General features: G+C 37.3%; 3 protein-coding genes and 1 pseudogene across 4 annotated transcripts; 3 read left to right on the top strand and 1 right to left on the bottom strand.

Moving 5' to 3' along the window:
* The first annotated feature begins 5,388 nt into the window (after positions 1–5,388).
* On the top strand, positions 5,389–6,163 carry LOC148584924 (uncharacterized). Its single transcript, XM_088517586.1, has 2 exons — positions 5,389–5,610; positions 5,897–6,163. The coding sequence occupies exons 1-2, from the start codon at positions 5,389–5,391 to the stop codon at positions 6,161–6,163; spliced, it is 489 nt and encodes a 162-aa protein (XP_088373712.1).
* Positions 6,164–13,655: 7,492 nt separating this feature from the next.
* On the top strand, positions 13,656–16,271 carry LOC148584925 (uncharacterized; annotated as a pseudogene).
* A 1,496-nt stretch (positions 16,272–17,767) lies between these two features.
* Positions 17,768–19,075, top strand: LOC132186168 (uncharacterized). Its single transcript, XM_059600009.2, has 2 exons — positions 17,768–18,188; positions 18,701–19,075. The coding sequence occupies exons 1-2, from the start codon at positions 17,970–17,972 to the stop codon at positions 18,869–18,871; spliced, it is 390 nt and encodes a 129-aa protein (XP_059455992.1). The 5' UTR covers positions 17,768–17,969; the 3' UTR covers positions 18,872–19,075.
* LOC132186167 (uncharacterized) lies at positions 18,182–21,568 on the bottom strand. Of its 2 annotated transcripts, none has more exons than XM_059600008.2 (3): positions 20,983–21,568; positions 19,949–19,993; positions 18,182–18,295 (listed from the first exon to the last, which is right to left on the bottom strand). In XM_059600008.2, exons 1-3 carry the CDS (start codon positions 21,384–21,386, stop codon positions 18,292–18,294), a joined length of 453 nt encoding a protein of 150 aa, XP_059455991.1. In that variant the 5' UTR covers positions 21,387–21,568; the 3' UTR covers positions 18,182–18,291. The 2 variants fall into 2 exon arrangements, with proteins under 2 accessions (XP_059455991.1, XP_059455990.1); XM_059600007.2 differs by lacking the exon at positions 18,182–18,295 and adding an exon at positions 19,687–19,835 and having other exon boundaries at positions 20,983–21,565.
* Between the last annotated feature and the right edge of the window lie 15 nt (positions 21,569–21,583).

Consider the following 21,583-nt stretch of genomic DNA (forward strand, 5'->3'; position numbering starts at 1 on the left):
ACCCCACTGAACTCTAGCTTAATCGAAGTGATGTGTTGTGCAAATTTTAATACTCACATGTGCACAAATCGTTTGCAATATAATGTTTTGCAAGTGTGAGCTCGAACCCATAGGGAATTGTGTTTTTGAAAGAGCAATTTATATCTAAACTAATTAAATCATAACCTAGTTCCAAAAGGGTTTTGAATTTTGAGTTTTGAAAATTAAAAGATGAAATATAAACTAATTAAAATAAACTAAGAGATAAAATACTAAGGTTTGGGAATTCACATTCACCGAATTATAACAATATACTTCCATGTTTATCAGTATTAATCTAAAGTTTTCACAATTAAAATCTTAGATATGTTTTACTATGCTTCAAATAATTAATCAAAATCATCCCATGTATTCATTCATTGCACAAATCACAAAAGGAATCCAATATCAATTAAATCATCAGAAGTATCCGTAAATCACAAAAGATATCCAATCTTAATTGAAACATCAAATGTATCCGTAAAACAAATCACAAGGGATATCCAATTATTTAGGCAAATAAAATCAAGCAATCAATTATGTGAAATTATCTTAAATCATCAAGTGTATCCTTGAATCACAAAAGATGTCCAAGAATTACTCTACACATTGAAAAGAAGTAAAACAATTGAAATATTAAACCCAATAAAATCAGATAAATAAAGACTTACATGAAAGTATTGATGTTCTTTGTTGTGCAAATTTATTTAACTCGCAAGTGCACGAATCGATTGTAGTTTGATGGATTGCAAGTGCGAGGTCGATCCCACAGAGAATTGTATTTTTGAAAGAGCAATTTATATCTAAACTAATTAAATCCTAATCTAGTTTCAAAAGGGTTTTGATTTTTGAGTTTTGAAAATTAAAGGATAAACATAAACTAAATAAAATAAGTAAATCTAAGGATAAAGGTACTAAGGTTTGGGAATTCACACTCACCAAATCATAACAACATACTTTATGTTCATCAATATTAATCTGAAGTTCTCACAAATTAAATCATAAATATGTTTTACTATACTTCAAAGAATTAATCAAAACCATCCCATGTATCCATTCATTGACCAAATCACAAAAGGAATCCAAATTAAATTGAAACACCAGATGTATCCGTAGAACAAATCACAAGGGATATCCAATTTTTATGAGTTAAAAGCCAAGCAATCAATCATATGAAATTATCTCAAATCATCACATGTATCCTTGAATCACAAGAGATATCCAAGAATCACTCCATACAATTGATTAGAAGTAAAACAATTGAAATATAAAACCCAATAAAATCAGAATAATAAAAACTTACATAAAAGTGATATTGTTCTTCATCGGTGAGGCTTCATCCCCAACCTTAGTTGGGAATTTAGCTCCACATAAAAATAAAATCTAAACCTAAACCTAAACCTAAAGAAAAACTAAACAAAAGAATTTTGCTCTCTGGGATTGTGTGTCTTTTCTTGAATGCAAAGAAGTCTATTTATAGGCTTAGGGAAGTCCTAGAAGCCCAAGTAAACCTAGATAATTCGGAAGTCTGTCTCCCAGTCAAAATAGAAGTCTGAAATCGGAATAGGATTCGTTCAGATTTGTGTCCTTTAATTTCGGGGCGATTTTGACATAGTAACTGTACGAATTACGAAAATCCTATTTCACAATAAATTGTAGTATTTTGAGCTAGCTTTCCAATGCCGTTTGAATCACTTCAATCCGATATTTGAGCGGAGAGTTATGGTCAAAATACTAAGACGTGTGCAGAATCTGAATTTGAATCCGATCCGAAATCTTATCCAATCTGAACTTTAATCTGATTTAACCTTTCCTTAGATTTGGTTAGACTTAACCACACAATCTAGGTCTTCTCAAAGTATGCTTTCTTCCAAACTTCGCATTTTTCCCTTTAAAGCTGCAGTTTTTCTTCAATGACCTACAAAACACTAAAAACACAAAACTAACACAAAATATTAAATAACGACACAGCTAAAGGATTAACTAATGTAAATAAAGGGGTCCAAATATGCAATATTTGGCACTTATCATTCTTCATTGGTGAGGCTTCATCCTCAACCTTAGTTGGGAATTAGCTCCACATAGAAATAAAATCTAAATCTAAACCTAAACGTAAACCTAAAGAAAAACTAAACTAAAGAGAAAAACTGTAGAATTTTGCTCTCTGGAATTGTATATTTTTCTTGAATGTAAAGAGGTCTATTTATAAGCTTAGGGAAGTCCTAGAAGCCTAGTAAACCTAGATAATTTGGAGGTCTATCTCCCAGTCAAAATAGAAGTCTGAAATTGGAATAGGATTCGTCCAGATTTGTGTCCTTTTATTCTGAGGTGATTTTGGCATAGTAACCGTCCGAATTAGGAAAATCCTATTTCACAATGAACTATAGTATTTTGAGTTAGCTTTCCAATTCCGCTTGAATCACCTCAATCCAATACTAGAATGAAAAGTTATGGTCAAAATACTAAGACATGTGCAGAGTCTGAATTTGAATCCAATCCGATTTTGACTCCAATTAGAAAAATTTCTCTTTAATCCTTTCCTTGATTGGGTTAAAGTTAACCACATCATCTAGATCTTCTCAAAGTGTACTTTTTTTCCAAACTTGCATTTTTCCCTTTAAGGATGCAGTTTCTCTTTAACAACCTACAAAACACTAAAAACACAAAACTAATACAAAACATTAAATAACGACACAACTAAAGGATTAACTAATGTAAATAAAGGGGTCCAAATATGAAATATTTGGCACTTATCAAACACCCCCAAACTTACATTTTGCTAGTCCCTTAGCAAAACAAAACGAAAAATACAATGAAAGCAAGAAACATAAATCCTCTTTCGTGGGAGAGACGATTGCATTTTTTCGCATATGCAACAAGCCTTTTAAACCCCTAGGCATCCCTAAAGGACGAGTGAAGTCATGTGAGGGCTTAACATATACCCACAAACATTATAACACTATGTTGTTAACAAGAAAGAATTTTCAGATAAACCATGGTTCTTATTCCTGAGCAAGCTTAAAATGACAAATACCATCATTTCAATCAAAAGGAAATCCAAAATCAACTCACTCATAAATGGACAATTGAGACCTCATATGTTCTAAAAAGTGTAAAGTGTAATTAGCATATAATCATGAAGCTTTCAGCTTAAACTCAAAACAAGTTCTGCAAAATTTGTAAGAATCCCTAATAGATGAAACAACCAAGGCAAGATATGTATTTTATTTTATTTTATTTTATTTTAAACAGGCTCTGCAATGTCTAACTCTCTTAAGCTTTATAATTGACCTATGTAACAAGTGTTAGGCCAATGACTCCCAAGTCAAATGGCTTTAGGGCACTAGATGTAGAACATTCCCAATGGCTTATTAACTTAAGTCAAAAAGGCTACAAAGCTAGGCTAGCCATATCATAAATCAATATTGAATTTCACACCTTTTGACACAAACACTCAATGCTTAATGAAGCAAGAGGTCTAGTTACTCAACGGAAAACTCAACATGATCTTTCTTTTCTTTTCTTTTTTCTTTTTTTGTTTTTGTTTTTGTTTTTGTTTTGTTTTGTTTTGTTTTGTTTTTGTTTTTTTGTTTTTTTTTTTGTATCTTGCAAGCCAAGGTTATTCATCAATAGATCATCCACCAAATCTCAAAAGGAACATGATTAAGTTCAAATATCATGCCTCACAGAAAACATGCTAATGTGCTCATAATTTTTTTTTTTTCTCAAAACAAGTGAAATCTCATTTACCCAAAAACAAGTCAAAGGACTCAGACTCCTAATTTCATAATAATGTGTTCAACCCTTTAAGCAAGCTAATGAAATGCAAATCACAATTACAGTTTAACTCAAACTTGACAATAACATAGCCCAATTTTTTATTTTATTTTTTCAAATTTTTTTAACACAAAATGACAAATAAAAGTAAACAAATAAGAACAAAAATAAACATACAAAGTGTTTTTCCATACCCCCAAACTTAAATTACACATTGCCTTCAATGTGTAGAATAGAAATACATTACCGAAAGTAAGGAAATCTGAGTGTGAACAAGGCCAGGGCGTCCCCCAAACTTAAACACAAAAACACCTGTCAACAAAAACTAACAGCAATATTTTTTTCACAGAAACAAAACTTCAAAAGTTTAATTGCTATTAGAAACAAAAACAAAAATAAAAACAACATCTAATAAAAAAGAAAAAGGAAAGGAAGAATTTGTGGAGTGAAGTGCAGGAAATAAACTGGACGAGAAAACTTTACAGCGCTTCCCCCTATCATGCGGATGTCTAACCAATCCCTTCCACCCCTTCTTCTTCAAAACTCCATACCCCTCTGGAAGGATATTTCGCCATCTTATGTAGAATTGCTTTCTTCGAAGGATCTTCTTAGGAAAGTGGTTCCTAGATTTGTGTGCTTGTGTGCACAAGTCCTTGAGTATCTTGACATAAGATGGCTCTTTGAGACATTTAGGCGATGAAGCTTTGGATTCTTGATGTGGCGAGTTCAACCAGGAGTACCTTCCCAGACCCGTGTTGAAAGGACATGTAGTGGCAGACTTTGTGGCGGAGTTCATAGGAGTCCCAGAAGAGGAGACGGGCTGGTCAGAAGGACCATGGCTTGTCTATGTTGATGGTTCAGCGAACAAAAGAAATAGAGGGGCAGGAGTCGTACTCCAACCCCCAGTGGGCCCAGAGCTCAGATATGCGATCAAAATGGGTTTAAAAACCACAAAACAACGAGGTAAAATATGAAGCTGTATTGGCAAGACTCGCCATAACACTCGAGTTAGGCGTGCACAGAGTGGAGATGAGAATCGACTCCAGCGTAATTGAAGGACACATACAAGGCGAGTACGAAGCCAAAGAGGAGTGAATGCAGAGGTACTTAGTGAAGACCAAGGAGCTCATCGTGAAGCTTGAGCAGTTTATCATCAAAAAGGTACCACGGTCCCAAAACGAATCCACAGATCAATTAGCCCGCCTGGCGTCGGCCTCGGATGCAGACTTAAACTCATCGAGATAGCAAGTCCATTGATGAGTGCCAAATATTGCATATTTGGGCCCCTTAATTTACATTAGTTAATCCTTTAGCCGTGTCATTATCTAATGTTTTGTTTTAGTTTTGTGTTTTTAGTATTTTGTAGGTTGTTGAAGAGAAATTGTATCTTTAAAGGAAAAAATGCAAAGTTTGAAAGAAAACACACTTTGAGAAGACCTAGATGATGTGGTTAAGTTTAACCCAATCATTCGCCTGATTCCTGAGTCATCAATCATTCCCGCGAAAGAGGTTGCACAAGCAAAAACAAAGTCAAGCTGGGCAAAAGACATAGTGCGATTCTTGGAAGATGGTACCCTTTCGGAAGATCGTAAGATGGCAAGGAAGCTCCGAATGAAGGCAGCAAGGTACACACTCGTCTGCGGGGAGTTGTATAAAAGGCGGTGGACTTTGCCTTTACTGAAGTATTTATCTGAGGAAGAAGGGGCCTACATACTGAAGGAAATCCATGAAAGAATCTGTGGTAGCCACGTGGCCGTTCGCGCAATGGGGGGTCGTCATTATTGGCCTACTCCCAACTGGGAAGGGAATAGTGAAGTTTGTAGTAGTGGCAGTGGACTACTTTACCAAATGGGTTGAGGCAGAAGCCCTTGCATGCATAACCACCCATAACATTACGCAATTCCTATGGAGGTCTGTGGTTACAAGGTACGGCATTCCGCACGCCTTCATCACTGATAACGGGAAGCAGTTTGACTACCAATCGTTCAGAGACTAGTGTGCAAAGCTGAAGATCAGGAACTTCTACTCATCCCCAGGGCGCTCTCAGGCCAATGGCCAAGTAGAAGCCATGAACAAAACCCTCTTTTGAATCACTAAAAAGAAATTGGAAGTCAAGAAAGTAGCATGGGCAGACGAGCTACCTGAAGCATTGTGGGCATACAGAATAACTAAGCAGACCCCAACGGGAGACGCACCCTTTGGGTTAATTTTCGGCAATGAAGTTGTTGTACCCGTTGAGATAGGGTCAACAAGCGTTTGGGTGCAATACTACGACCCCGTGCTGAATGACGAAGGCCTAAAGCTGTCCCTCGATTTATTGGAAGAGAGAAGGGAGAAGGCAAATATGACTATGGCAGCCTACCAGTGAAGGGTCTCCTAGTACTTCAACAAGTGGGTATGCCCTCGAAAATTCGAGGTAGGAGACTGGGTATTGCGCAAAGTAACAATAGCCACCAAGGATCCCGCCGAGGGCAAACTGGCCCCAAAGAGGGAGGGCCCGTACAGAGTAGTCGATAACTATAGGCCCAGGGCCTACAACCTAGAGGACGTGGAAGGGAAGCGACTACCACGACCATGGAGCGCCCATCACTTGAAGAAGTTCTACTAGTGATCTCTCACTGAAATAGCTTCATGCCATTTTCACTTTTTATGTCTGTAACTCGTTTAAGACTGCTATTTTGAATTATGTGATGAATGGCATGCCGATGTGGGCTATCCGTGGATTTTATTCTAGATGTTTACATCATCCCTTGTTTTCACTAATAAAATGCAGGCGGCTAGATGCTGGCCCTAAGGGTTCGACAACGCCCACGAAAAAGACAAAGTAAATGGCACCTCGCCAGAATGTAGTGCGCGCATAATTCTGCATACTCGGAATAAGCATAGCCTAAGGCCAAGTCCTACCTCATCATGGCATAAGACTGCTATAAAAGCATATCCTTGCCAGGGCGAAAATACCCCTTATGGCCCAAGGCTAGGCCCCACCTCACCATGGCATAAGACTACTGTAAAAATACATCCTTGCCAAGGTAAAGAGACCCCTTGTGGTCCAAGGCCAGGTCCAACCTCACTGCGGCATTAGACTGCTAAAAGCATACCCTTGCCGTGGCAAGAAGACCCGCTTCAATCCAAAACCAGGCCCTGCATCGCCGTGGTGCAGGAGTGCCATTGAACACACCAGCATCGCGACAAGAAACCCAAAGGTGCAGGCTACGTGCAAGGAGCCCACGCCTTGCCAAAGCACAAATCTAGCAGCCAAGCTCCAAGCTAGGACTGGATCGGCTAGGTGTCGTGCCTTTAAGTGGAAAACATTGGCACTATACAAGATGAACGTAGAAAAAGGGTTCGCCTTACAACCATTCGCCATGCATGGAAAACCTCACACTGATACAAAGAAGAAATAAGGACTTCGCGCTATCATTGATGCCAGGTATTTCTTTTCTTTTTACAAGATAAGAAAGCGCACACGTGCATACAAAAAAAAAAAAAAAAAAAATCATGTGTCTAGGTGTCCTCCTCGCTATCTTCAGACTTGCACTGGAGGCCCAGTGACAAGATCCCCACTATCCAAGTTCGGGGAGTCAGGAAACTCCTCTTTGCCAATCTCTACGAGCTCCTCTATTGCCGTGGGGTCGACCAAATAATCTTCATCTTCAAATTCTGATAGCCGGCTGGTTGTTTGTCATCTTACATAAGGGCCCAAAAAGCCTCAAAGCCCCAATACCTTTCGCAGTTGAGAACGCAACTTCGGCGATAATGTAGCTTTCTGTTGCAGCTTTGTTCAGAGCCCAGCGATGAGAACATCTTGCTCCTTTATATCAATTTGAAGGCCCTCACAGGTCGCCCGCGAGCTCTTGGCCGCATCTAGAGCACTCCCACACATAACGCCAGATTTTACCAGAGCCTCCTCTTTTTCGGCAACCTCTGCGACATAGGAAGATTCTATCTTGGCTAAGGCTTCCTTCCTCTCATCATAACAAGTTCCACCCTCAAGCTTTCAACCTCTGAAGTGGCGAGGGACAGACGGTCGTCATGAACCGTAAAGATACAACCCAGTTTCGCAGTTTGCTACAGCAGGGGCCCGTGAGAGCAGCACATGGATCTGCGATAACTTGCTCTCAGTCTCAGATTACTCGAAGTGATAATATGAGAGTGAAAACAATGAGAATACTTACAAGGAAGTACTATTGCCACCATGCCTCCAGAAGATCCTTGCAAACAGTTGAAGCAACAGCAGGCTTGGCAGGGAAGGTTGCCATCAGAGCGGTGCATGGATCCGCGAGAAACCCTTTTGAAGCCCACCAGCTCGTCGATGTTGTAGGTTTGCTCCTGGGAGCCGCCAATTCTGGGGGTTCATCTGCCACCCTCTCTTCTTCGCATAAAAGTGTTCGGCTGTCCCCGATACTATGTGCATGTGGGTGCCCCGATTTGCGGGTGTCTGTTTCATTAAAGGCCTCATCAGCATCAATCTCCTCCACTAAAGGAGAGAGAGAGAGAGAGTTCATGGCAGTCTAGATGTCAGCCTCAGGCGGGGATAGGGAGTCGCCTAGTGCCTCCTTTGCTGCCCCAAGTTAAAGGCCCACGTCGATAGGGGGCGACCTACCAGCGGTATCCCCTGTGGGAGATCTGACTCGTTGGGTTGTAAATTCTTCTCCCCCAATGTTAGGGATAGCAACCTACTAGCAGGCCCAGCATAGGACAAGGGTACGGCGTCGACCACCAACTCGGAATCGCCACCTGTTCCAGGAGCAATGAACTCGTGATAGTCCTCCTCTAAGGGCTGGGGGGTAGTCGCCCCCTCTCTGGATCCCGATCCAGCTTCAATATCCCCTGCCATGTCTCCAGGATTGACCGGAGATTGACCCAATTCAGGTGAATCCTCAAGGTCCACTACGGCGGTATCCCTTTTTGGCGAGGTAGCACCCGTCGTTGGAGTCACTTTCAATGGAGCACGGGGTTGAGGGGTATCCAAGTCAAGTCCTTCCCCTTAAGCCAACATCCCGCCAAATAGGTGAGAAGTAGATTCGAAGCCATACCTTTTCTCTAAACTGGTGTCACCGAGAGCCGCGTCTGCTCCTCTCTTTTTGACCAAGAGGGGCGAGTGAGCAAGAGCTGCCCCCCGGCTCGTAGTGCCCTTCCTCACAACGAAAGGAGCGCTAAGAGCTGAACTTCATTTGCCCTGGGGATAGCCTAGATAGATCTCCATATTTTCCTTAGTAATGAGGTTCTCCAAGCAAACCCCCTCAGGGTTATCCACCGCCCATTCACGAGCACACTCCACCCTTGCCTTCTCTAAGGAATTGAGGACCTTGGGAACATCGAAGCGGCTTGAACATGGTGCACCCCACCTATCTGGGACAGAGGGCGGAGTACCTCTCCTTCATAGTTAATTCTCAGTGGGTGCCCGAAACAAAGAAGAAACCTCGCTCGTAATGGTCGCCGGGGTGCCATTTGTCTGGTAAAATGACGAGTTTCATGGGTCACCCTTGGAAACCCTAGCCATGGCCGAACCTCGCCAGCCTATAAAAGCTCAAGAACTCCCCCAGAGATGGGTGCTGACCAGTCCCAAAGACCATCAGCCACAAAATGTAGAAAGAGACGAGTAGCCTCCACCCGTTAGGTTTTATCCGATTGGGAGCCAAATTCAGCTCTGTGAGGAGCTCATGGATCAACAGGGGAAGCGGAAAGCACAGCCCGGCTCTGAACATCACCTCATAAACGGCGACCTCGTGGTTGTACATGGAAGGTACAGCTCCTTCACTAGTATTTGGGATCCGAATAAGGAATGGCGTAGGTATCGCTCATACGTTTAACGTCTTTAGCAGACAAGTTTGACCGCCAATCGAGGTATACGTCGGGGACATCATTGCTTGGGGGTTTGGCTGCACCCTTACCTTTTCCCTTGCCCAGGGAGGGGGTAGGTAAACTTGATTTGCTTTTACCCATAAGAAACAAGATTTCATGTGCTAACTGTGCAGGGAGACGGGCCGTATAGGGTTGAAGCAAGCAATAGGCGACGCTCAACCTCAAATATGGGATCACAGGCTGGAGGAAAGGAAGGAGTAGATTTAAAAATTGGTCCAGAGGATTGGAGTGCCCAAGGAACTGTTGGAACTCGGGGACCACTGGAACTGTAATGACAAGATACACAACTCTGGCGAAAAAGAAATGCAGAAAATCATGCAAGTGCGCGCGTGAAGAGTGCAAAGCTAGACAGTTCTCCAAATTTGCAGAGATGGGAGATCTACACTCGAAGTTAGAGCATAAATAGGCACGTCAAAGGACGTATTGAGCCTTGAAGGTGAAGAGGCATGTGGAACGCAATGGTGGAAAATGGAGAAGACGAGAGTGTACGCGTTTGTCAGAATCACCTAGAGATGCCCACTGCCGATTAAGCTTATCGAGACAGAGTGTTGCCTATAGGGGACAAAACTGACAGACCATTAAATTTGAAATTACCGCGTTCTCTCTCTCTCTCTCAAGTTCGAAGGGTCAAACCTACAAATTTGGCTGGTAACTGTTGGGGAGAAAATCGAGCAGTTATTTTCCCAGTATGAGCTCACAGCTTGTTGGGAAAACCAGTTCACCGCTTTGCCTAGGGAGAGGCAATAACCATCTTTTGTGGGCCGTACCATGACCCACGTGGCCAAGAGAGTTCGCCATACAACCCACATTGTATGGTTATATTTACCTAATGCATCGGAAGTCTGAAGCTTTTGAAAAGTTCAAAGAGTTTCAGGTTGAAGCCAAAAGCAATTGAGTAAACATATCAAAGAACTTCAATCTGATCGAGGTGGTGAATTCTTCCTTGGGGAATTCATAGATCACTTATCAAGAGCTGGGATGGTATCCCAACTGACAGCACCAGGAACACCTCAATAGAATAGTGTTTAAAAAAAAAAGGAACACGACTCTTTTAGAAATGATGAGATCAATGATGAGTTTTGCTACTTTACCCATTTCTTTTTGGGGATATGCCATAGAAACAGCTGTATACTTGCTTAATATGGTTCCATAAAGTTTGGTATACAAAATTGTCGTGCAATGTAGGAAAAATAACGACAAGTATCCATGTGAGTTTGTACTCACCCTCCAAATATTCCTCCAAGGATTCCACACTCTCCAAATCTGTGAAAAGGCCTACTATTAGTTCTACGTATGAGCTACAACAAGCCCTAGTCCTAAGACTCCAAAAATAGAGGATATGTTTAGCTAGCGAATGTTCTGTCAAATTGGGCAAATGTTTGGGCTCAAGGACGAACGTTAGGTCAGAAGGTGCAAACATTCTCTTGTTGGGCAGAAAACTCATATCGAACCAAAGAAGCTTCAATTATTTCTAAACGAGTTCTAAGGCTACAAAAAGGATTCCTAACATACTCCTAGCCCAAAATAACACCTTCATGCAGAATAAAACACGTAATTAATTATCGAAACGCTAGCTCATGCTTAATCCAAATTAAAACTAAAATGTCAACATAAGCCCAAAACTACAACCAAGCTATGGACAGAATGTTTAAATAGAGTAATCAGCTAAGTAAAATGCGAGCTAAATCAAGAAGGTTACCTATTCTGAGCAAGAACCTTCAAGAAAGCCTTCATTCTTTTCTCACAACTCACCAAACACTCAAGCAAAGTTTCTCTAGGGTCCAGAGGGCAGAATGAAGCTTAGAAGGACATGGGAGGGGGTATTTATAGGTTTAGAAAAGTTAAGGGCGCTGCTGTGAAAATCCTACAATGCATCGAATGTTCGGTGATCCATGGCCGAACGTTCAGTATACTGTGTGTACAGTGTTTTAGAGTTGTAGGCGTACGTTTGGTCATTACCCAGTGGGTCAAATTTGGTCAAACGAACGTTCAATTTAGTCCCTTGTCGAATGTTCGGTGTACTGTTTTACCCAACAATTTCTTGGTTTAGGTGCAAACGTTTGGTGGTCTTTCTGCCGAATGTTCGATTAGAACTGAAAAATCCCAAAAACTCCTCCCAACGACTTCTAATGAACCGATAAACCTTGCAAATCTTCTGACTTAGCTAACCACAACTTAGTAATTACCCGGGGGCACTACATAAACTCATAATAGAAGTACTTTTAATACCTAGAAAGTTGTGTTAAACAAAAAAGCTAGCATGTTCAGTAAAAAATTTAAAGTACTTCTTTGACTTTTTTATTCTAAAAATGGACAAAACAAACTTTTGGAAAAAGCTTAAAATTGAGGCTTTTTCTAGTAATTTTTTACTTTAAAAGTTCTACTTCCCAACACAATCCCAAACATGCTAAGCATCTCCACCCAAACATGATAAGCATCTCCAGCAATAATGGTCATTTTAGCTACTCAAAATACAACATTTTGTATTTTAACTACTAGTTTTTTACTACAATTTCCATGAGAAACATCTATTAAACTCTTTGCTTTCTTTAAATATTGTTTTTAATCTTTATTTTGAGGGAGAGGGAGAGGGAATGGGAAGGAGAGAAAAAGAGAAAAAGAATAAAAAAAAAAATCTTACAATGTGCTGCAATAAACTTTCATATATCAAAGTTTACTATAGCAAATTTTAGTAAACTTTTATTTTGAAGTGTATGGTAGAGGAAAAAAAAAATAGGCCATACTAACTATAAAGGGCCATTTAGAGCATCTAGAGCATGTTCGGCTCTGCAAAAATGAGCTTTTGAGGCCTAAGAAGACCGTTTTAGGAAAAAAAAATAGTCGTTTGGTAAAATATTAGCAAAGCGCTTTTGAGGTTCTAAACGCTCAAAACTACGTTTGGGCTGAAGCTTGAAAACGAGGCTTCTGGTGAAAAGGACTTTTGGAAAGAAAGGCGCGCCGCAGATTGCATTCAATAAAATATATGAACTGACAAAAATACCCGTACAAATTTCTACAAATGACAACCATACCCATATATAAACATCACCATGAACCAAACTTATCATTCTGCCACAATTGAAAGCCGCTACAGGGAGAGAGACTCAAGCAGAAGTTCATCTCATTCCGGTGAGTTCGTTTCATTTTTGATTATTTTCATCTCTTTTGTTCCAATCTTGACATATATTAAAGAAGTTTGCAAGATGTAAGAGACCTGCAGAGAAAAGTATTAGAAAAAATAGAGAGAATAGAAAGACATGCAGAAAAGGGTATTAGAAAAAACTAGAGAGAAGAAAAAATAGAGATGATAGAAAGACCTGTAGAGAAGAAAAAATAGAGATGATAGAAAGACCTACAGAGAAGAGTATTAGAAAAAATAAAGAGAAGAACAAATAGAGAGGATAGAAAGACTTTCAGAGAAGAGTATTCGAAAAAATAGAGGGAAAAGAAAATAAAGAAGATGGCTTTGGGTAGTGTTAAGGTTATAATTGTTCTTTGGGCAGAGAGAACAAGTGAGCAGCACACGTGGTATAGCTGGTCTTGGGCAATGTGTGGACAAGTGAGCAGTACGCGTGGTATAGCTGGTCTTGGGCAATGTGTGGCTGCATTGTGAAGAGCTCCCACGTGGGGTAGATAGGATTTGTCTTCAACTTTTTTTTTTTTTTTAGTTGTTTCTAGAATGAATTTGTTTTTCTTTCTTATTTTACTCTTCTTTTTTTGTTTTACTGTGGATTTTTATACCATTGTTGACTTTGATCTATACATTTTTATTTGAGTTCTCTGAAGAGTAGCATTAGCTAATAATACTAGTTATTTGTTTTGAGATAATATTGCTTATTAGTGCTATTTTGTTTGTGGACATGCGTGTTTTTCATATCAATATTATTTTTTGCATTTTATCAAAGCCAGCACTTTAAACAAATTATTAATTTTTAATAATGTTTAACATACTTTTTCATTTATAATTTTATCAACTTATTTATTGTGTAACAAACATGAGTAAAAAAGGTCAAAGCAACGTTGTTGTTGCTACCGTAGATACTCAGACAAAGAAAGTAGTTTGGATTGAAAAAATGCTAGAAGATTATCTTGACATATGTATTACTGAGATTCATGTTGGTAACCGCTCATGAACACATTTCAATAAGACAGGATGGAAAAATGTGATAAATAAATTTAATGAAAAAACTGGAAAATAATATTGCTATAAACAACTAAAGAACAAGTGGGAGAGTTTGAAAAAAGAGTGGAACATTTGGAAGAGATTAATAGGCAAGGAAACTGACCTTGGATGGGATCCAGTGAAAAAGACAATTGATGTGCCTGATGATTGGTGGGAAAAAAAAATTGCAGGTATTATATTTTTACTTAGTTTTTTTTTTTTTTTTTTTTTGTTTAAATGGTTTATAAAATGACTATTATTGATTTTTACATATACCTAACTACAGGAAGTTCCAAAAGCAACCAAGTTTCGTACAGCAGGTTTGGCTTATGTTATAAAGGTGGAAATATTGTTTAAAGATATAACTGCCACCGGGGAGGGATCTTGGGCACCATCCGTAGGGTTGGTTCCTAATGATATTGGTGCCCTAAATGGTGTAGATGTCAACTTTGATGAAGATGGCAATGTTCTAGAAGGTGAAGATGTTTTGGATGATGAACCAAATCTAAATACACATGGCATTAGTGATATTCCTGCTGATTTAGATACGCGGAATAAAGGAAATAAGAAGTTTGGCCTTGCGGTTCAATGTAAGAAAAGAAAGAAAGGAGGTCAAATTGTTAGTCAACATTTGAGTTGTATTTGTGATATAATAGAAAGTAAGAATACAGTAACATCTAAGAGCTATGATAAACCTAGATGTAATATTGAAGAGGTTATGAATGTTGTTTGGGGGATTGCTGAAAGAGAAAATGACATTGACATCCTTAAGTTTGCAACAGAGGTATTTCTTAAGAGATCACATAAAGAGATGTTTGTGACTATTAAAGAGCCATGGTTGCAGATTGACTTTATCAAGCGAATGGAAAATAGAGAAATTAACCGTCGTAACATGAATTAATGTTATTATTTTTTAATGTTGTTTTGTTATGAACTATTTTAAGAAGCTCTACGGATTTATTTGAATGTTATTTTATTTTATTTTTTTATGTGTTGATTTGTGTACTAAGGTGAATATATTATAATATTTCATAATTACGTAGATATCTCTTTTTCTTATTTTTATGGTGCTTATATATTTATTTTGTGTTTATTTATTTTTTATTTTTTTCCTTACAGACATAGACAATAGTGATTATAGCACTCAAAATGATACAAGTGATAGTGATTATGGTGAAGAGGAAAATGAAAATGATGTTTTTATTCTAGCAGCTGCAGCAGTAGAATTTGTTGAGAACTGTTATATGCCACATATTGCAAATGAACCTTGTATGACCTCTTTTCAAACAGGTTATAAGTGGGTTATGGAGATTCTACAAGGTAATCCTGATAGGTGCAAACAAAATTTCAGAATGAAAATACACGTATTTCTTTACTTGTATAAAGAGTTGAAGGAAAAATATCATTTAAGAGGTACTAGGAAATTAACTGTAGAAGAGTTGGTAGTTATGTTTCTGAATACTTTAGGCCATGGGTTTGGGAATAGAACAGTGCAAGAAAGGTTTCAACATTCAGGAGAAACAGTTAGTAGACATTTTACTCATGTTTTAATGGCTGTTTCAAGAATGGCGATTAACATTATTAATCCTATTGATAGAGAATTTAGGGATGTTCCAAGCAAAATTCGTGATGATGAGCTGTATAGGCCATACTTCAAAGATTGTATTGGAGCCATTAATGGAACCCATGTGCCAGATAAAATTTCTCTATCAAAACAAATACCATATATTGGTCGAAAAGGGACTCCTACTCAGAATGTTATAACTGTTTGTGATTTTTGTATGTGTTTTACCTTTGTTTGGGTTGGATGGGAAGGTACTGCACATGATACACGTATTTTTTTGCAAGCCATTCGAAAGGAAGAATTACAATTTCCACACCCACCTAAAGGTTTGTATTTAATAAAAATAACAATTATTAAATATACGTGAAAAAAATTATACATTTCAATATTTTTTATGACCATTATTCGCATATTTTTGCAAGAAAGTATTACTTGGTAGACGTAAGATATCCTCACATGAAGAGATACATGGGGCCATACAAAGGAGAGCAGTATCATCTACCAGACTTTCATCGCGGAAGCCAATCGAGGAGTATGCATGAAATTTTTAATCATGCACATTCATCACTTAGATGCACTATTGAAAGAACATTTGGAGTTTGGAAAAATAAGTGTAAGTTATTGCATTGCATGTCAAATTTTCCTTATGATAAACAAGTGAAAATCGTGGTGGCGTCTATGGCTCTTCATAACTTCATTAGGAAGCATGCAATAAAGGATGTTGAGTTCCAACCATATGATGATAATGAGGATTTACTACCTACTGATGGTATAGGCAATGACGAAGCACAAGATGAGTCAAGCATACAACAATTAGAGACATCAGATGAAAAGTCTATGAACATTGAGCGTGATCATATTGCTAATCTACTTATGACCCGTTAAATTTTTTTTTATTATTATTATTTTTTTATATAAACTACTTAAAATATTGTAAAGATCTCCTTGAATGTTGTTCTTTTTTATGTATTAAATACTTTGAAGTATTGTGGTGTTAAAAAGCGTGTTAAATAATTTAAATAATTTTAAAAATGAAAGAAAGAAAATGATTGACATCACTTTTTATTACATATAAGTACGTACAAAAGAAAGAAAATGTTGACATTTTGTTACATAAACCATCACGTAAAATGACATATTTGGTGTCACATAATGCTTTTTTTTTTCAGCCTAAAAAAAAAAATCATTACATATCCTTTATTGTCATTTTTGCAACTAAAAGCATTTTTTTTTTTTTTTTGTTACCAAACATCAGTAATATAAAAAAATCACTTAAAACATGCGGTTACCAAACATGTAAATAGCTTTTCAGTAATAACACTTTTGACAAAAGCTCACAGGCGAAAGCTCTATATTCAAAAGTTATATTTTCCACCGCCATCCCAAACAGGCTCCTACTGGATATGCTCAATAGCTTCTAAGAGCACTTACAATGCTCAATAATATTTATTTTTTATTCATTTTAATTAAAAAACCATCTCCATGTAAAAAAGCAAATTAAACACCACGAGTTTTCCTTTTAAAAAAACAGGATTCTACCACATTATCACTTCAATATTTTTAATTTTGCTTTAATTAATTACATCTCATATGTAGTAATGGTGTTATATTTTAAGAACTCCGGCCACCATGAAATGATCTTAAAAATCTAGAGGATTCTTATTCAATTTAACTTCATCTCTAATGAAGTTAAATTGTAATTTCACAAAATTATGAATTTAATTGTAATTGAATTTAAATGTACAAGTATAAATAATTATGTAGCACTAAATAATTAATTGTAATTGAACTCTAGTAAATATTCTTGACCATCATTCCTGGAAATGCTCTAATGAATGAAGTTAAATCGCTTATAATACTTGTAATTTCACTTAGGCCCCCCATTTTGGCTTCAGCCACCCCCGATTTCTTTTTCTTTTTTCTTTTTTCTTTTTTTCTGTTTTTCTTTTAATAATTAATTAATTTATTTATTTTGCTTTTCTTTTTCTTTTTTTTTTCAAAAAAAAAAAAAATTAATGCCTAAAACGACGTCGTTTTGGGCTAGGTAGATGTTGTAGTTTTAGGACACAAAACGACGTAATTTTGGGGGAGGGTAAAATAGGTATAAATAGTAAAATTGTTTGACTTTAACGTTAAAAAGGTCCAAAGTGAGAGAAAATCAAAGTTCAGGAGGCCTAAGTGAAAGTTTTAGAAATTCATGAGAGGTTTGTCAAAATCGCTGAAATTTCAGGAAAACTTTATGAAGTTTCCCCTAATAAAAAACATGGTTTTGCGAATGTAAAGCTCAACATATATAGACATGCATGCACACTATATGGAATAAATCATGTGCAAACAAAGAAGGATCAAGAGAAGTTGGATCCATACGTGTCACTCAAGAAATGGAAAGCATGGCAACCTCATCTCATGCATGACCACTCACCACACAAGAAAAAATATTATATAATATATACCAAGAAGAAGCTGCCTTGATTGGTCGTCCTTCCATAGACTTGGGATTAAAGACAAAAGCAATAAAAAAGAGATAGGTAGAGAAAACACAACCACTAAGACTAACAACACCAAAGGAAGTAGGCAAGAGGAATGAGGAGGAATTTTGAAGGCATAACGGAGAGGGTGTTGGAGAAGGTGGCCTCCGCTGCTGTTCCACCTGATGCTTTCGACAACGCCCGCCACTTCTTGGAGACTGTCGTTAGAGATTTCACGCTCGCTGCTCAGGGCCTCACCAAAGACGCCTTACAGCGTATTAAGTCCCGTTTACTTCATATTCTGCCTTCCCGCTCCCCACCCATCACCACTAAGGTCTCTCTCTCTCTTTCTCTCTCTCTCACTCTACATACATATCTCAGCATTATATATATTTTCTGTAAAAGCAAATTTTTGGATGGCTGGGCTGAACAGGAGGTCACCTGCAAAATAAGAAGAAAACCATTGAAGCTAGTGACATCGGCCAAGGGAGCTTCTGATGTTTAAGTTAATAAAATTGCAATACAACTTTCTATTTCTTTTCTCACCCTCTATAAAGTATTATTTAATGAAATAATTAGAGATCCATTATATTTGTATTTTTTTATTGAAAATATTTTTATTTATTGGATATCCGATGGAAAAAAAAAAAAAAATAGTTATAGTTTATTATCTTTTCTTTTGAATTTCTAATTGTATTAGCTAGGCTATTACCATTCCCGGGCCCCTAACATAGGAAATAAAAAGACAAACGTTGTTAGAAAAGTTGGAAAAGATCACAAGTACATGCATACATACATATGTATATACATATCTCATCATTTTATATTGGCAATATTGATGAGCAGATGGCGGATGAGGCTGAGAAGGAAGCTAATGAAGATGATGAGAGAGGATGTGAAAGGAAAGAGGAAGGAATAACTCATAATCAACAATCACACGGCGGCAAGGCGCCGTACATGTCACCAGCCTCCTCTTTGTTTGCTTCTCTCCTTGATAAACCATTCTCAAGGCTCTGATAAACAATACAATACAATACAATACCTTCTTCATCTTAGTTTCATGTCTTCATATGTGTATATATATATATATATATATATATGGATTTTTGTTTTAATTTCCAAATGCTTTTTTTTTCTTCTTCTTTAGTTTGGTTTCTTTTATGGCCACAAAGTTGTATCGGAAATGTTGACCTGAAATGTGATGGTATCCATAGAAATAAAGGCACGTTGGCATGCTTATAAATGTGACTCAATAATTGAAAAAATATTGTACACCCCTCACACCGTTCTTTGGGGAGTTGTATTCATTATATATATAAACAAAATAAGTTACGAAAGTTTATTAGAAATGAAATGCATAATAGAGATAGACTGCGCGAAGGAGTTTAATTGTTTTTTTAAAAAAAAAAAATAGTTCAAAAGTACTTATTCAACAACAGCTTGTTTGGTAAAATATTCCAAAAATACTTATTTAACTTTTTACTATAAAAAATATCAAAACATACTTCTAGAAAAACTAAAAAAATAAGCTTTATCTAAAAAAAAAAAAAAAAACCCTTTTTTTTTTAGCTTTAAAAGCTTTATTTTCCAACACAATTTTAGACGGGGTTGTAAGTTTATCGTGCCTCTACTTCGAAGACAATAATAACTAATCACCTATAATCCACCAAATGTAAATTTCTTGATATCTAAAATTTTGTGAAGATACTTGATGAGTTGAACGATATATATTGGGTGCATATTTAATTTTCATTGAAGATTTTAACCAAATCTCATTATAATCCAAGCGAAAGAAAAGGAACATTGTAAAGCAATTGAGCTAGCTAATGGGAGAAAAGAAGCTATCAACAAGACTTTTATCTAACAAGGAAAAATGGCATCAAGATTCTACTGGTGCTCTGCTAAAATTTCATATACAACAACTTAAGGTCCATCATCACCATCTCCAATCAAATTACAAATATCTGAACATTCGACCAAACTGCACAAAACACAAACAGCATATAAACATTCTAATAGACTACATGCATGGAAATATCATTTTGAATAGAAAGAAAGAAATCAAAAGAAGAAAACAAAAACACACACAATTACCAGTATTGACGGCTTCGAAACCCTTGCTTGAAAACAACTAGAGGCCTGTAAAGAGGTAATAGAGGGGTGAGAAAACTGAAAAAGTATGAAGTATTTCTACACAAGGAAGCTATCAACCGAAACTTATGAAAATACAAGTGAGTGAGGCTAATCACATTTTCTTTTCCATTTACAAAGCACCAAGATATATGCAAATTAAACCTCTTCCGAACAACCTAGAAGCCGAAGTTTTTTGGCAAACCCTTTTTTCCTTTATTGCATTATCTGATGTAGACTGATATGATATGAAAAAAAAAAAAAAGAATGTTTGATATGAAAAAATGAAGGAAAAAAAAAAAATGTTTTATAGTGATTTTATTTATTTATTTAAATAGTAGTAAAAAGTAAATGATATAGTATAAAAAGTGAATGAAGTGACAGTAAAAATGTTTTGATGTTGAATTTTTAGGAAAATGAAAGAGTGAAATAGTATTGAGAAGAGGGGAAGGAGTTGCCAAACAATGCCTAAGTTTTTATTACTATAATACAAATACATTGACAGTGCTCTCATTGCCTCAATTGCAATGGTAATGGAAACATATTGGAGTAAAACAGAGTTTTATGTGTGGACTAACCATTCATCAAATGCTATACAAAAAAGATTAAATTAATGACATGGCAGATCTTCTTTTCTTTTTTTCTTTTTTTCTATTATTAGGATATTCAGGGGCCAGGGCTTTGCCCATACTACATTTCCGAAATACCGTGCAAAGCGTCCCTTCACACGAGTCAGATAAAAAAAAGCTCTTATCCAGAGGTGTAAACCCAAAAAATTGTTTGTGTTCAATGAAAATTAAACCTTAAACTACATGTTTAATTAGACACCAGGATCAAGTGACTTATGCTTAGTCCAGGGCATAAGTTGATTATATGTTTCTTATTATTTATTTGTTTCTGGAATTTTTTTTTAAAAAAAAAATCTAAAGATTCCAAAATACAATATTAGACAAAGAAAATAAAAACTAAAATAAAATACAGTGGATAAATGAAGTTACCTTCTGACATTAAGAGGACCTTCACCTGGAGAGCCATCGCCACCCCGGATGCAAGTGGTGACACACTTGATAGTGCAAGACTCGGCTTTCCTGGACTTGGGTCTCTGTATCCTCGCTCTCTTGCAATCCTTGGGCGAAGCACACTCTCCTGAGAGTGTCTGCGGTATATTCTCGAGAGTCTCTGCTTCCGGGGGTGCTTCAACTGCTCCTGCTCCTGCAGAAGTTATCACTGCAGCAGCGGCAAGCAACCCAGTCAGCGCCAGGCTACACCTCCCGAGAAGTCGGAGGCCAGGGCTCTTCTTGTAGATGATATTGCTACTTGTACTACAAACCTTGTTGATCACTCCAATATATGTTGAGCTTCTATGAAGTATTGCTGGACTTGGCGTATAATAAGCTTGCATTCTGCTGCTTTACAATCAAAGAGGAGGGGGTAGCCAAAAAGTGTTGTTTACTTGATATTTTTCCCCTTATCTTTTCACTTGGGAGTGGCAGAATACTTGTGGTCCTAGGCCAACCGGGGGATGCTGATCTACGTGTCAGGTTTTGTAAGTTCTGGCTCTCTCTCTCTCCTCTCCTGCACCCTTGTGGCTGTTTTTTT

The sequence above is a fragment of the Corylus avellana genome, chromosome 6, assembly GCF_965113065.1.
Source record: "Corylus avellana chromosome 6, dhCorAvel1.hap1.2, whole genome shotgun sequence".
Lineage (NCBI taxonomy): Eukaryota > Viridiplantae > Streptophyta > Magnoliopsida > Fagales > Betulaceae > Corylus > Corylus avellana.